This window comes from Prionailurus viverrinus, chromosome B4 (assembly GCF_022837055.1).
Source record: "Prionailurus viverrinus isolate Anna chromosome B4, UM_Priviv_1.0, whole genome shotgun sequence".
NCBI classification, from domain to species: Eukaryota; Metazoa; Chordata; class Mammalia; order Carnivora; family Felidae; genus Prionailurus; species Prionailurus viverrinus.
The window spans coordinates 107,539,925-107,554,171 of record NC_062567.1 but is presented as its reverse complement, the minus strand read 5'-3'; the positions used below and the strand labels follow the sequence as shown (position 1 = coordinate 107,554,171).

Sequence of the window (14,247 nt, the reverse complement as noted above, 5' to 3'; positions counted from 1 at the left end):
AAAATCTGTATTCACCAAAAACACCATAAAAGAATGAAAAGATAAGCCATAGAATGGGAGAAAATATGTGCAGCATATGCTGTTACATGACTTCAATAAAAGACTTTAACTCAATTGTTTGAAGAAAAATCAAGACAGAGAACCTGATGGAACAGGTTTCTCTGTAGGCATTATTGGCATTCTGGCCTAGATGGTTCTTTGGTGTGGTGGGGGTGAGGTGAGGTTGGGGGCGTGGGGGTAGGGACTATGCTATGCATTATGGGATTAGCAGCATTTTTGGCTCATACCCATGAGATGCCAACAAAAAGTACACTCAGCCATTGCCAAATGTTCCCTAGGGGAAGGAATAAAATCATCCCCAGCCGAGAACCACTGTGGTAGAAGAATTAGCAGAAAGCATAAACAAGATTTTGAAAAAAATAGGAAATCCAAAAGTCAACCAACAAATGAAAATGTGATCAATGTATTAGTAATCAAAGAAATGAAAAAGGAAATCACTTTGAGATATCAAGTTACACTCATTGTATTGGCAAAAAATTTTAAATCTACCAACTGTTGGTAAAACAAAGAGCACTGGGAATTCTTGGGCACTGTAGTTAGTATAAACTGAAACAAGCACTTTGGAAACAGTCTAGAATGATCTCGAGGAAAAGTTATACATAACTTAGTCCAAGTAACTCCACTTTCGGAGCATATATCCTAAAAAATATTAATTCCCATGTGCATCCAGATATATGTAAAAGAATGTTCACAGCAGTATTTTTTTGTAATGCCTGAAGACTAGAAATAACATAAATGTTCAATAATAGTGGGATATATAAAGAGATTGTGGTACATTCATTCAATGGATACCATACAGTAATAAAAATTAATAAAAGAAATATGCAAGCAAGGATACATCTCACAGTTATAATGTTGAGTGGTGGAAGACAGAAAAAAGAGTGCACACTCTTGAATTCCATTGATAAAATGGAACATATTTATAAAATTAAACTTTATTTTTAGAAATACATACTTAGTAGTGAAACTATAAGAAAAATCACAAAGTGATTATTATAAATCACGATGAACGTACCTAGTGTGGGTAATGGAGAAGGAAAGTAATATGAACTGGAGAGGACACAAAGGGGGCTGTTATTTCTTGACTTAAGCATTGGCTTTGTGATGTTTATTACATTACACATTTTATGATTTGTGCACTGTTCTAGATATGTATTATATTTGACAGTTTTCAAAAGGTGATAAATACTTCAAAAATTTCTTCAAAAATTAAAAAAAATCTTTCCTTCTCCTAAAACTATTATTTTCATTTTCTTCCTTCACATTTTTATCCTAATCTAATATTTTTATGCTTGAGTTTTATTGAGCACCTATGAAATTTAAGTATAATAAAAATGCATATATAAATTGAAATCTAAATTTTTGTTTTATTTTCTATGACAGCAAGTCTCTACACTATGGATCCTCATAATCATTAACACATATTTAAAATAAATTTCTTTAGGGTTGTTATTATTACAATTATTATTAATACATAATTTGTAAACAGCATAATTACATTGCACACTTTGATAAATTATTGCACATAAAAATAGACTTTTATTGGAAAATTATCTATTAATGAGATAATGATCAAAATTATTCTCATCTGTTTATGAAATAAAAAGGCATATAGCTAAAAGCCAATATCCAGCACTAGCATGTTATTCTAATTCTACCAAGAGAGTTAGGAGATAGTTAATATTTTATAAGCTGAAATAAAGTGAGGACTGATTTTAATAAGAACAATTCATAATATTATTTGATAAAATGGGTCTTAACTACCTCATGGAACAACACTCAGTTAGAAGAAAGTCATTTCAAAATATTTTTTACCCATTGGTTTTATCTAAGATATCATGAGTAATTTGGCAACCCTGTAAATAATTACACCGGAATTTAAAAAAAAAAAATTGTGATTCTAAGGTAACTTTCAAAAATGCATCGTAAAGGGTTCCATGGATCTACTCCCTAGTAAGGCAACAACAGTTGATGAAAATTATATTAAACAAAAAGTAATGTGTCTGGAAATTGTCCTAAAGACATATAGCGAGTTTATTTATTCAAGAAATCTGTTAAATATCAGTAAGAACAGCAAGTCTGGTATTCAAATCACCACCCACTCCTCTTTCCATTCCTCAGTTCACTGTGGCAGAAGTTCTACACCAGGTGGTTCAACCAAGAACACAGGGGGTACTCTGCCTCCAGCTCCCTGCTGAGGACTATGGTATCTTCCTAGGAGGAGCAGGCTGCTACCATTTCTCATACTCCCTCACTCACAGCTTCATGTTGAAAGAGCTCTATTTTTCAGGCTGAGAGTTCTGGGTCTTCTATCCAGCCCCACTCATGGGGCAGTTCTATTACAGAGGTAGCAGGCTTAAAATAATAAGCCCCAAATTACCCAATTGCAAGAAGGGACAAACCAAAAATATCAGAGGCTATCCCCCTACCTAGTGCCTGCTTATAAAGCAGGGGTGTCATTCCAAGAGAAGTGAGTGCCTGTCCCTGTTCCCAATAGTGGCACTAAGGTTTTGCTTAGGCAGGAGAGGTAGGCTGTAAGAGCAGAGAGCTCTGAGGCTCTCCAAAAGAGATCTGAATTTATCTGGAACAGAACAGAGCACGGGAAAGTTTATAATTATGACACTCTGAAAAACAATGGCGAGTTTGGGGGTAAGAAATGATGAGAGACTGGTAGCTCTATGAGAGCAACAAGCTAAACTGTAAACCAGATTTGACCAAAGACAACCAAGGAAAGAGTTAAGAAGAGCTCTCCTGGGATTGGAACAAACTTGAAAGACTGGACTCAAAGACTACCTCTGCAAAGGGATCAGAACTTAAGTGAATCGAATGGTGAAGCAGATTATGCCTGAGTGCACTAGTGAAAATAATAGAGCAATCAACCATTAAGGAATGGAGTCTGACAGCTGTCAGAGATACCAACAGAGGTAGATAGCTTAACAGAGAAACCAAGGAAAGAGACAAAGAGAGTCCTGATAAAACCATTGTCATTCCCGGATCACTGTGGATATGTCAAGGCTGCATCCTCTGAGGAGTGACATCAAGGGCTATATAGAGTGGGAGAAAATAGGTTTTGCTAAAATAGTTTGACCAAATCACTAAAATATTAAAAATCAAACAACAACAAACCCTTGGCTAGGGTTGAGAAATCAAGATCCAGAGTTGCTACAATATATTGTCCAAACTGTCCAGTTTTAAGAAAACTATAAAAAATGTATAAGACATGGAAAGATGCAGGAAAGTGTAACTCACACATAGGAAAAAAATGTAGGAAACAAAATGCCTTGAGAGGGCTAAGATGTTAGAGTTAGTAGATATAATTTAAGCAGTTATAATATTTTCAAAATTCTACAGAAAATAGATATTGTGCTTAAAGATATTAAGGTAGGTATAATGATAATGTCTCAATAGAGAATATCAATAAATAGATGCAAACTATGAATAGAAATGAAATTGAAATTCTAGAGTTGCATAGTATAACAATTGAAATGAAAAAAAAAATATTAAAAGGGCTCAACATATTTTAGCTGACAAAACAATCAGGAAACTTAAAGAGATTATACAGTCTGAAAAAGAGAGAGAAAACAGAAATAATGGTTGAAAACTCCTCAAATTTAATGAGAAATATTAATCTACATATTCAAGAAGCTCAACAAATTCTAAGTAGAATAAGCCCAAGGATATCTGCATCCAGACACATTGCAGTTAAAATGTTAAATGTCAAAAACAAAAACAAATTTTTGAAAACAACAAAGTAAACATAATTTGTCACATATAAAATAACCCCAGTAAGATTCAGACACACTGTAGTCCATAAGGCAGTAGAAGGACACAAAGTACTAAAAGAAGAAAAAATATATATGCATATGTATATAATTGTATTTTTGAGCCCATAACATTTAGAAATGTAATATATTTGTCAATAAGAGCATAACGGAGGCAGGTGGGAGAAAATCTATTTAATAGTATGGAAATGATACCAGGTGGTAACTCAAATACATAGAAATAAATGAAGATAATCAGAAATTATAAATAAGGGGCACCTGGGTGGCTGAATTGGTTAAACGTTCAACTCTTAAGCTCATGATTCATGAGTTTGAGCCCTGCATCAGGCTGCGTGCTGACAGAATGGAGCCTGTTTGGGATTCTGTATTTCTCCCCCTCTCTCTGACCCTCCCCTGCTTGCACACACTCTCCCTCAAAAAAATAAACATTAAAAAAATTATATAAAAAAGAAATGAGAAATAAAAAAGTTAATATGACAAACCCTATAGATATATATTTTCTCTTCCTTTTCCTTGAAGCTCCTTTAAAAGATACCAATTTAGGGGTCCCTGGGTAGCTCAGTCAGTTGAGCATCTGATTCTTGATTTTGGCTCAGGTCATGATCTCACCAGTTTCATGAGTTCAAGCCCATCAGGCTCTGTGCTGTTAGCCTGGGATTATCCCTCTCCCTCTGTCCCTCTCCTGATTGCACTCTCTGTCTTCCTCAAAAATAAATAATAAATAAAAAACCTTTTAAAAGATACAAATTTAAGCAAAGTAAATAATTATAACAATGTGTTTTTGGGTTTGCAACACATATAGATGTAATATAACAACAATAGCACAAATTGGGAAGGGGGAAAAAGGAATAGAGCTATATAGGAATAACCTTATTAGTTTTAGCTGAAATTAAATAATATAAATTTGTGATTTATACACAGGTGATTATGGTGAGTTAGGAAGTATATGGTAAGCTCTAGAGCAACTCCCAAGAAGATACCTTTAAAAATAGGGAAAACTCATAAAAATAATCAAAATATTGCACTAAAAAATACTCACTCACTGCAAAAGAAAGCAGTGGATGAAGAGAGGAATAAAAAAGCAAACAGGAAGTAAAATGACAGATAAATATCCAATATATCATTAATAGCATTGAATATGATTGGGTAAAAATACAGAAAAACAGCAGACACTGTCAGATTAAAAATAAATATTCAACTATATGTTATCTACAGGAGACACATTTTAGGTTCAAAAACTCAAGTTGAAAGTGAGAGGATGAAAAAGATGCACTATGCAAACAATTATAAACAACAAGGAAATAGAAGACTTGAACAACTATAAAACAACACAACTGAATATATCTGTAGAACGTTCTTTGCAACAATAGCAGAATACATATATTTCTCAAGTGCAAATGGAACAATCTCCAGGATAAAGTATATATTAGGCCATAAAACAAAGCTCAATAAATTTGAAATTGTAGAAATCATACAATGTCTGTTCTCCAAACAATGGAATTAGAAATTAATAGGAGAAAAAAATAATGGTAAATTCACAAATATGTAGAAATTAAACAACACACCTGCAAACAACCAAGAAATTACATGGAAAATTATAAGAGAATTACAAGGAAAATTAGCCAATGCTTTGAAATGAATGAAAATGAAGAAACAGCATACTAAAACTCACGAGATGCACCTAAGGCAGTACTTAGAAGAAATGTTACAGTTGTAATGCCTACATTTAACAATATGATCTCAGGGGTGCCTGGGTGGCTCGGTTGAGTGTCCAACATTGGTTCAGGTCATGATCTCATGGTTAGTGAGTTTGAGTCCTGCGCGAGGCCCTGCGCTGATAATGCAGAGCCTGAGCCTGCTTCACATTCTATTCTCTCTCTGCCACTCCCCTACTTGTGTGTGCACTCTCTCTTTCTCAAAAATAAATATAAAAATTTTAGTAAAAAAATGAAAATATGATCTCAAATTAATAACTTGATTTTACATTGTAAGACTCTGGAAAAAGGAACAAAGTAAACCTAAAGCAAACAGAAGGAAGAAAATAATACAGAGTAAAGCAGAAATAATGAAATAGTAAAAAATTGACAGAGAACATCAATGAAAGCAGTGATAAGATCAAGGAAATTGAAACTCTAGCTAGACTAACCAAGAAAAAAAGAAGACTGAAATGACTAAAGACTGAAATGAAAAAGGGGACATACTACCAATCTTACAGAAATAATAAAGATTAGAAGGGAATACTATGAACAAATATTATTTTACAACTAATGAAATGGACAACTTTCTAGGAAGATACAAACTACCAAAACTGACTTCAGAAAATAAAAATTGAAAATCTGAACAGACCTATAATAAGGAGATAGAATAAGCACTTAAAAATCTTCCTACAAATAAAAACTCAGGTTCATATGGCTTTACTATTCAATTATACCAAAAATTTGAAGAAAAATTAATAACCAACTCTACACACTCTTCCAAAAATATAGAAGATGGGGGACTATTTTCCAACTCATTTTATGAGGCTGGTATTTACTCTTATTTTAAAACCAGACTAAGACATCACAGGTAAATTACAGACCAATATTCCTGGTGAATAGAGAGACAAAAATATTTAATAAAATTATAGAAAATGAAATCCACCAACATTTAAAAAAGGATTATATTCCATGACCAAATGAGATTCATCCCAGAAGTTCAAGGTTGGTTTAACTTTTAAAAATCAATTACTGTAATACACCACATTGATAGAATAAAGAGGAAAAAACATGATCATAATGAAGAAAGTGCATTTAACAAAACCCAAAACTCTTTTGTGACTAAAAAATAAAGAAATAAAACACTAGCCAAACTAGGAATAGAAGGATACTTACTCAACCTGCTAAAGGATATATGAAAAATCTTCAACTAACATCATACTTAATGGTGAAAGACTGAAAGCATTTCCCCTAAGATCAAGAACAATCACGTTCATTCTTGGCATTTACATTTAAGCCAAGGATGTTCATCCTTGTCACTTGTATTCAAGCCAGAGGAATTGGGCAATGATAACAAATAAAAGGCAATTAGCTTGGGAAAAAAAGAAATGAAATTATCTCTATATATGGCATTATCTTTTATTTTAAAAATTCTAGAAATTATTAAAAAACTATTAGAACTAATAAATTCACCAAGGTTACAGGGTAAAAGACTAATATATGATAATTGGTTAGATTTCTATTTATTAGCAAGGAACACATAATTAAACGAAAATTAAAGGAAAATTAAAGGAAAAAATTAAAGGAAAAAAGCAATTACACATAATAGCATCAAAAAGAATAAAATATTTAGGAATTAATTTAGCACAAGAAGTACAAATATTACACTCAATAGAAAGAATAGCTCATGTTCATACATTGGCTATATTGTTATCATAGTAATTCTCCTCAAATTGATCTATAGTTTCAATGTCACCCTTGTCAAAATCCCAAATGACTTTGAAGAATTGACAAGCTGATTCTAAAATGTATATGGAAATTCAAGGGACCAAGATAGCAAAAACAATCTTGAAAATGAAGAACAAAGCTATAGAGCTCAGTGTTAATAATTTCAAAATCTAGACATTATTACAAAGCTATAGTAATCAAAACCACCTGATACTGGCATAAAAATAGGTATATAGATATAGATCAATGGGATAGAACTGAGAGACCAGAAATAAACCTTTATATCAATCAACCTAAGGTCAATTGGTTTTTGACAAGGATACATAGATCATTCAATGGGGAGAAAGAGTATTTTCAACAAAGGGTGTTAGGGCAACCGGATAGCCACATAAAGTTATTTTGTACTTCTTCCTCACACCTTACACAAAAAAATTAACTCAAAATAGATAAAAAACCTAAAGAGCTAATGTTATAAAACTCTTATAAGGAACCTCAGGTTATGCAAAGCCTTCTGAGAGACACCAGAAGGGCAAGAAACCAAATGAGAAGTGGATTAGATTTTATCAAAATTAGAAACTTTTGTGTTTCAAAGAATACCATGAAGAAAATGATCAGACAACCCACAGCATGGGAGAAATATCTGCAAATCCTATATCTGACAAGGGGCTTGTATCCAGAATATATAAAGAACTCTTGTAACCCAATAATATAAACATAATCCTATGAAAAATATGGGCAAGGAATCTGAAGACATTTCTCAGAGATTTACAAATGGCCAATAAACTCATGAAAGATGTTCATCATGTATCATCAACCATTAGATAAATGTAAATTGAAACCACAATGAGCTACCACTTCACACCCATCAAGATGGTTTAATCAAAAACATATAGTAAGTGTTAACAAGGATGTGAAGAATTTGGAATCTTCATACATTGCAGGAAGGCATGTAAAATGGTACAATTGTTTTGGAAAACATTCTGGCAGCTCCTCAACATATTAAACAGAGTCAGCATGTTTCCCAGTGATTCCACTTCTAGGTGTATATCCAAGAGATGTGAAAACATATGTCCACATGAAAACTTGTACACAAATGTTCATACCTACATTATAACAGCCAAAGCAGTGGAAATAACCCACGTATCCACCTTCAGATGAATGGATAAATTGTGGTATATGTCTACAGTGGAATATTATTTGTATAAAAAAGGAATACAGTATTATTACAGTTGACAGCATGACTAAACCTTGAAAACACTATGGTAAGTGGAAGATGTCATGTACAAAAGACCACATATTGTATGACTCCACTCACATGAAATATGTAGAATAGGCAAATTCATAGAAACAAGGTATGTCAGTGCTTGTGTAGAGGTATGGGTGTTTGAAAGACATGAAGAGTAACTGCTAATGGGAATAGGTTTCTTCTTTGGAGTGATGTCCTAAAATTAAGGCAATGGTTGCACAACTCTGTAAATACACTAAAAACTATTGAACTGTATATTTATATTGGTGACTTGTATGGTATATGAATTACATCTCAATGAAACTTCTAAAAATGTGGCTCTAAAATTTACTGTTTAGAATGTTCAGTGAAGCTTTTCTTTGCAGCTAATTACAAGTCTTGGGAATATATATTGAGAATAGCTAAAAAGCTTTATTTAAAGCCATGTTTTTCCTTCAGAGTTTTTACCAGTGCTTTCCTTCCATTGATGTCAAGAGACTTTCCCTTCAAGAGTTATATATTATATAACATTAGTCCAGAAATGGGAGAGGCAGAATTTTTCAACAAAAATTCTTAACTGCTGCCATACTCTACCATGCATTTGAATTTAGAATGTTCCAAAATGGACACTAGTAGCACTTTTTCTAATACTTTGTGTATTCATTTTCTGTTACTGCTGTAACAAATTACCATCAACCAAGTGGCTTTAACAACCCATTTGATATCTTGTAGATCTATACTCTAGAAATTCCACGAAGACTTTCTGATTAAAATTAAGCTGTCTCCAGGGAAGCATTTCTTTTAAAGACTCTGGGAGAGAACCTCTTTCCTTGCCTTTTCCAGTTTCTATAGGCCTCCTGTATTCCATGGTTCATGTCCTCCTTCTTCCATCTTCAATGAAAGTCAAGTCCTTCTGACACTGCATCACTTGACATAGTTTCCATTGTCACATCTCTTTTCCTGGCTCTCTTTCTCTGCATCTCTCTTCCATTTGTAAAGATCCTTTTGATGACTTTGAGCCCACCTGGATAATTCAGGGCAAAAAATCTGCCAATTTTAAGGTCACCTGATTATGTCTTAATTCTACCTGCAGCCTCAATACCTCTCTCATATAACTTAATACATACACAAGGTCTAGGGATTAGGACATGGACATCTTGTGGGGGGGGTATTATTTTGCCTACCACATCATGATTTTCTCCTAGTAGAAATGTATACAAATTAAGGTAATGGAGAAAGCCCTATGGGTTTATGGTAGTTTGGTTTATCACTAACGGAGGATTTCTCTTTTGAGCATGTGCTATAGTAAATTCTGGCATGAGTGAAGGGTAGGCCTTTATCTTGTACAGTGGAGGAAAGGATATTGTGAACTTAAGCCTGTTCTTAGGCAAACCAACTTTAGGGGAAAGATAAATATGGAAGTTGAGGATCTGGAATTGTATTCCTTGCTTTCAAATAATTGGGATATGGCATACCCACTTAAAGACTTTCTATAATCTAGAACCCTAGTTAGATGATCATTCATTTGGGGCAGTGGTTTCCAAATTTGGCTGATTTCATAATTACCTGAGACTTTTAAAAAATAAAATTAGATTTCCAGGCTTTAATCTAGACCTGCTAAATCAGAAGTTCAGAAAGCAGAGACTTAAAAGATGTTTTGAATAATTTCTTTAGTTGATTCTGGTAATTAGCCAAATTTGATAATCACTCATTTAGAAAACAAAGGGGGTTGAATTGATGATGAAAGAAGATTCATATGTTCACCAGCTTTTTCTAGTAATTGCTTGTTAGTTTTGAAGGTTATAGAACATTTAAATATGACCTAGAACTTTGGACAGTCTGACCAATGTGTAGCCAATAGAGGAATGTGAAAGTTTCACTCTTTCTCACTTCCAAGTAATCATGCAGCCACCGAAAACTAGAACAATTGGATTATTCCTGTTTTGCTGTATATACTCTGCCATTATAAGCTATGCCATATTTGAATCTGCTTTCATTAATTTGTTGTAATTAGTTAAGTTATTCTTATTCACATATATAGTGTAAGAATACAGTGATACTTATGATTACTATGCATTTATACCAAAAGCGTGATATACCAAGTCATGGTTATAATTCCTATCTAAAATCTATGAATTGGCATATTTTCTGCACTTTACAGGCAAAATGTTGATCTTTTTTAGTTTGATAACCTTTCCAGAAATAAGACGAGATACCTCTTAACAAAATGCATAATAAATCAGGAGGTAACTGTTGATCATTAGACATGTATATAATATAGATCTTAAAAGGACAGAAATTTTGTATTTTCTCTGTAGATATCACACCACAGAAAGAAACTCAGGAAGGAATTCCACCCCTGACCCAGAGTCAGGAACCCCTGAAAACTCAGGAGAATATATCACGACCCATTCATCATCCTCTAGTTTTAAAAACTAACTTTGAGGAAGAAGAGGAGGAAGGAGATGAACAAAATGGTTAGTAAGGCTTTTCTCAGATTTACAATGAGCATTCAAAACCCTATCATGTTTTTTCATTTATTTTTTAACTGTTAGAGGTTTATAATGAATAAATAGGGCAGAATTTGGTAAGAAAATAGCTTCAATTTTATTAAGTATATTAAATTCATTATGTTCTAATTTGTTCTATGTCTATATATGATCATTTGGATTGGAGAGTTTTTGTTGTATGATGGCTGGGAGATAGACCTCATTTAAATAGGGACAGTTGCTTACACTGATTTTTCTAATATGTGAAATATGGCAATTTGAGACATTTGCTAGTATGCAAATTACTGATTTTAAAAAATTTCAAAAAGTCCCACCTGTGAGAGCAATATTTGGGATTCTTAATTCTGATTTGTATATTTTCGTACCATTTGGCTTTGGGACAATTTAATTAAAAAAGATGTACATATATCCTATAGATGCATCTAGTTTATGGACAAAGACTCCTGAAGAAATTGAAGAAAAAAGAGCAATAAAGGAGATGTGTTATAAATCTGGTAAGAAATCAAACATTTGTGGATTTTCTAATGTTTGATGTGACAAATATACTAACCACTAGCTTTCTCATGGGAGATTAGGTGAATACTACAGATTTCATACTCCAGATATTTCATCATCAAAAAGCATAGCCTCTACAGCAGACAAAGAGTTAGAAAAGCCTTTGGAAAATGGCAGTGAATTGCAAGAAGGTAAGGCATGAAAAGGCAGCATTTCAAGGTGATGTATAAGAGATACTTGGTGTGATAGGCTGTGAATTATTTAGTAAGATGTACACTAGAGCTAATGATAAATAATACATCAGAATTGAGAGAGGGAAGGAAATGCTTTTATCAGATGACCTAAATTTAGTATGAAAAGCTGCTATTAATTATGCTTTCCCAGAGGAGGTGCAGAATGAAAAGACTACATAAACACATGGGGGCATTACACCCTCGATGCAGTAATTCTATAAATAAGTTGCTTTTACCATCTTTTTTTTCTTTGCAAATCACTCTCCCTGTGAAGTAGGCGCTATTTTCCTCTGTGAATAGAAAGGACAACCTAGCCCTAGAAGGACAAAAGGGAGATCACAGGATGACGTTAGTGGCAGAACAAGGATACATTTGTGCATTGAATGAGTGCCTTATGTGTACCAGGCAATTTCAGAGGCAATGCAGCTGGTTTATTCCAAGGCTGGACCTTTCGTGGATCTTATGCTTTGGTGAATCTGATTTCAGTGTTGGTAAACAATTTGCCCTTAAAGGCAAGATAAGAAGAACATTATTTTCTGGATGTAAAACCAGAAGCTCAGAGAAAATCCATGGGTGTTACGAGTTTATATGGTTTTCCTGCCATGAGGATGAGATGAAAGGCAAGTTTTGCTGAAGTAGGAGATTTGAATCCTCTCCTCTCACTAAAAGTAAAAAAATGATAATTGGGAAAATCTCCCAGGATCAAGACAAGGGTAGGATAAAGTAGAGGATAAAGAGTAAAATGCCTGCCAGTCAAGTACATATGTGGTAAACTAAACATATGGCAGTAGGTGGCAGCAACATACCATTAGATGTTAGATGTTAAAATGATAGGAAAGACTTAACTGATAGGCGAGCACCACATCTAGAGAAGGGCACATTGCCCGCATTACCTGGACAAGAAAGCAAAACCAACAATACAAGTCAGCAATGAATATAAAAACAGTAGTTTACCATTAGGGATTAAAGATAATTACATGTACTTTTGCCTTAAATTGTGGTTTTAAAAGCCTTTTATATTTAAATAATTTCAGTTAAATCATGAATAACCTTCACCAGATTTTCCCAAATATTAGCGTTTTACACATTTGATTTTTCACTCTTCCTTTCTCTAAATATATACATTGTTATTTTTTCTAAACTGTTAGTGTAAGAGTAGGCTGCAGATATGATGCTCCTGCAGAACTCTTACATAACTTTAGTATAACAATCAAAAGCAGGAAATTACCACTGATCTGATATTATTTACAGAATTTTAAACAACCCGCTGTGCCATCCATGTCCTTTATGGTAAAATGAACTTTTTTTTTTCTGGTTTAGAATCCAATCCAGAATCACATGGTGCATTAGATTATCATGTTTCTCTTTATTCTGCTTTTAATAGCTTATTTTAGTAAAAAATTATCTAGAGATGTATAAGAAAAATTCTAAGAATTATTTAATTATCACAGTATAATTACCATTTGTCAGTGGTAGACTCTAATGCTTTTTACTCAATTCGTTCATGATGAATAGGTATAATCAAAAGAAATATTATAAAATTCACTATATGAAGAACAGAGCGAATAAGTTAAATATATTATACATACATAGTAATGTTAGATTGTTTAAATTTTTAAATTGCCATTTAATAAATAATACATATAGGAAAACAAACTTGCTTGCTATTTTCTTGATAATTATAAAATATGCTTAAAATTCATACATTTATAAATTTATTGTTCATCATATCACTATGCAAACAATAATTGCACTAACTTTTAGGCTTTTTACTATCATCATGAATTTTATGTAAGTACCTAATGGCTCCTGGGGTGATTTTCTATTTTTTTTCTTTTTTTTTCTTATTTTTACTTAATTTTTTAGGGGATGGTCTTACAGTTCCAACAAAATTTAGCCTATTTGAAAGGCAAGGTGAGATAAAAGCATCATTGGATAGGAAACCAAGGACTGACATTGCTGCTTTTGAAAATGGAGGTGAGTTAATTTATAACTGGTTGATTCTGAATATATCACCATATAATAAATGAGTCAAATTTCCTCTCTCATAACCAATTTTGTTTTTTCAAAATCTTTTTGACATTTCTATTGTTGGCTTTGGGTAAGACAGTTGAGGCCTGGAAATGTATATAATTAATTGCTATATATGAATCCTTATTAGTAGAATGTCTGACACATGAGGTGCACTCTGTGAATATTTGTAGAATAAACTATTTTATGTTTAAACAATTGAATGGCTAGATGAATGAGACATGTTTATAAAATTGACAGATGTCTAGAAGTTAATATGCTGGATCAATGAGCCAAGTTTAAACAAGGTAAAGTCAAGCTGTGATAAACATAGTCTTGCATTTAAGTTCAAGACATTAATGGTAGATTTTCTTCAAGTCGGGAAAGACTCGACATGATACAGATTGTGAAGAAAAAAATAAGTGTTTTTTTGTTGTCCACAAGGTTTAAAAATTATTCAGTAATTGGTGATTGCTACCAAATAGCTCAGGTAAACTCACATTGAATTAT

At 33.0% G+C, this 14,247-nt stretch overlaps 1 protein-coding gene across 5 annotated transcripts in view; it reads left to right on the top strand.

Moving 5' to 3' along the window:
- CB4H12orf50 (chromosome B4 C12orf50 homolog) overlaps nucleotides 1-14,247 on the top strand; it is a 47,359-nt gene that overhangs the window by 23,467 nt on the left and 9,645 nt on the right. For all 5 annotated transcript variants that reach the window (XM_047866143.1, XM_047866144.1, XM_047866142.1 and 2 more), the window contains 4 exons: nucleotides 10,808-10,966; nucleotides 11,416-11,493; nucleotides 11,575-11,685; nucleotides 13,594-13,704. In XM_047866143.1, coding sequence (XP_047722099.1) covers nucleotides 10,808-10,966; nucleotides 11,416-11,493; nucleotides 11,575-11,685; nucleotides 13,594-13,704 — 459 coding nt within the window. The remainder of the gene's footprint in view (nucleotides 1-10,807; nucleotides 10,967-11,415; nucleotides 11,494-11,574; nucleotides 11,686-13,593; nucleotides 13,705-14,247) is intronic.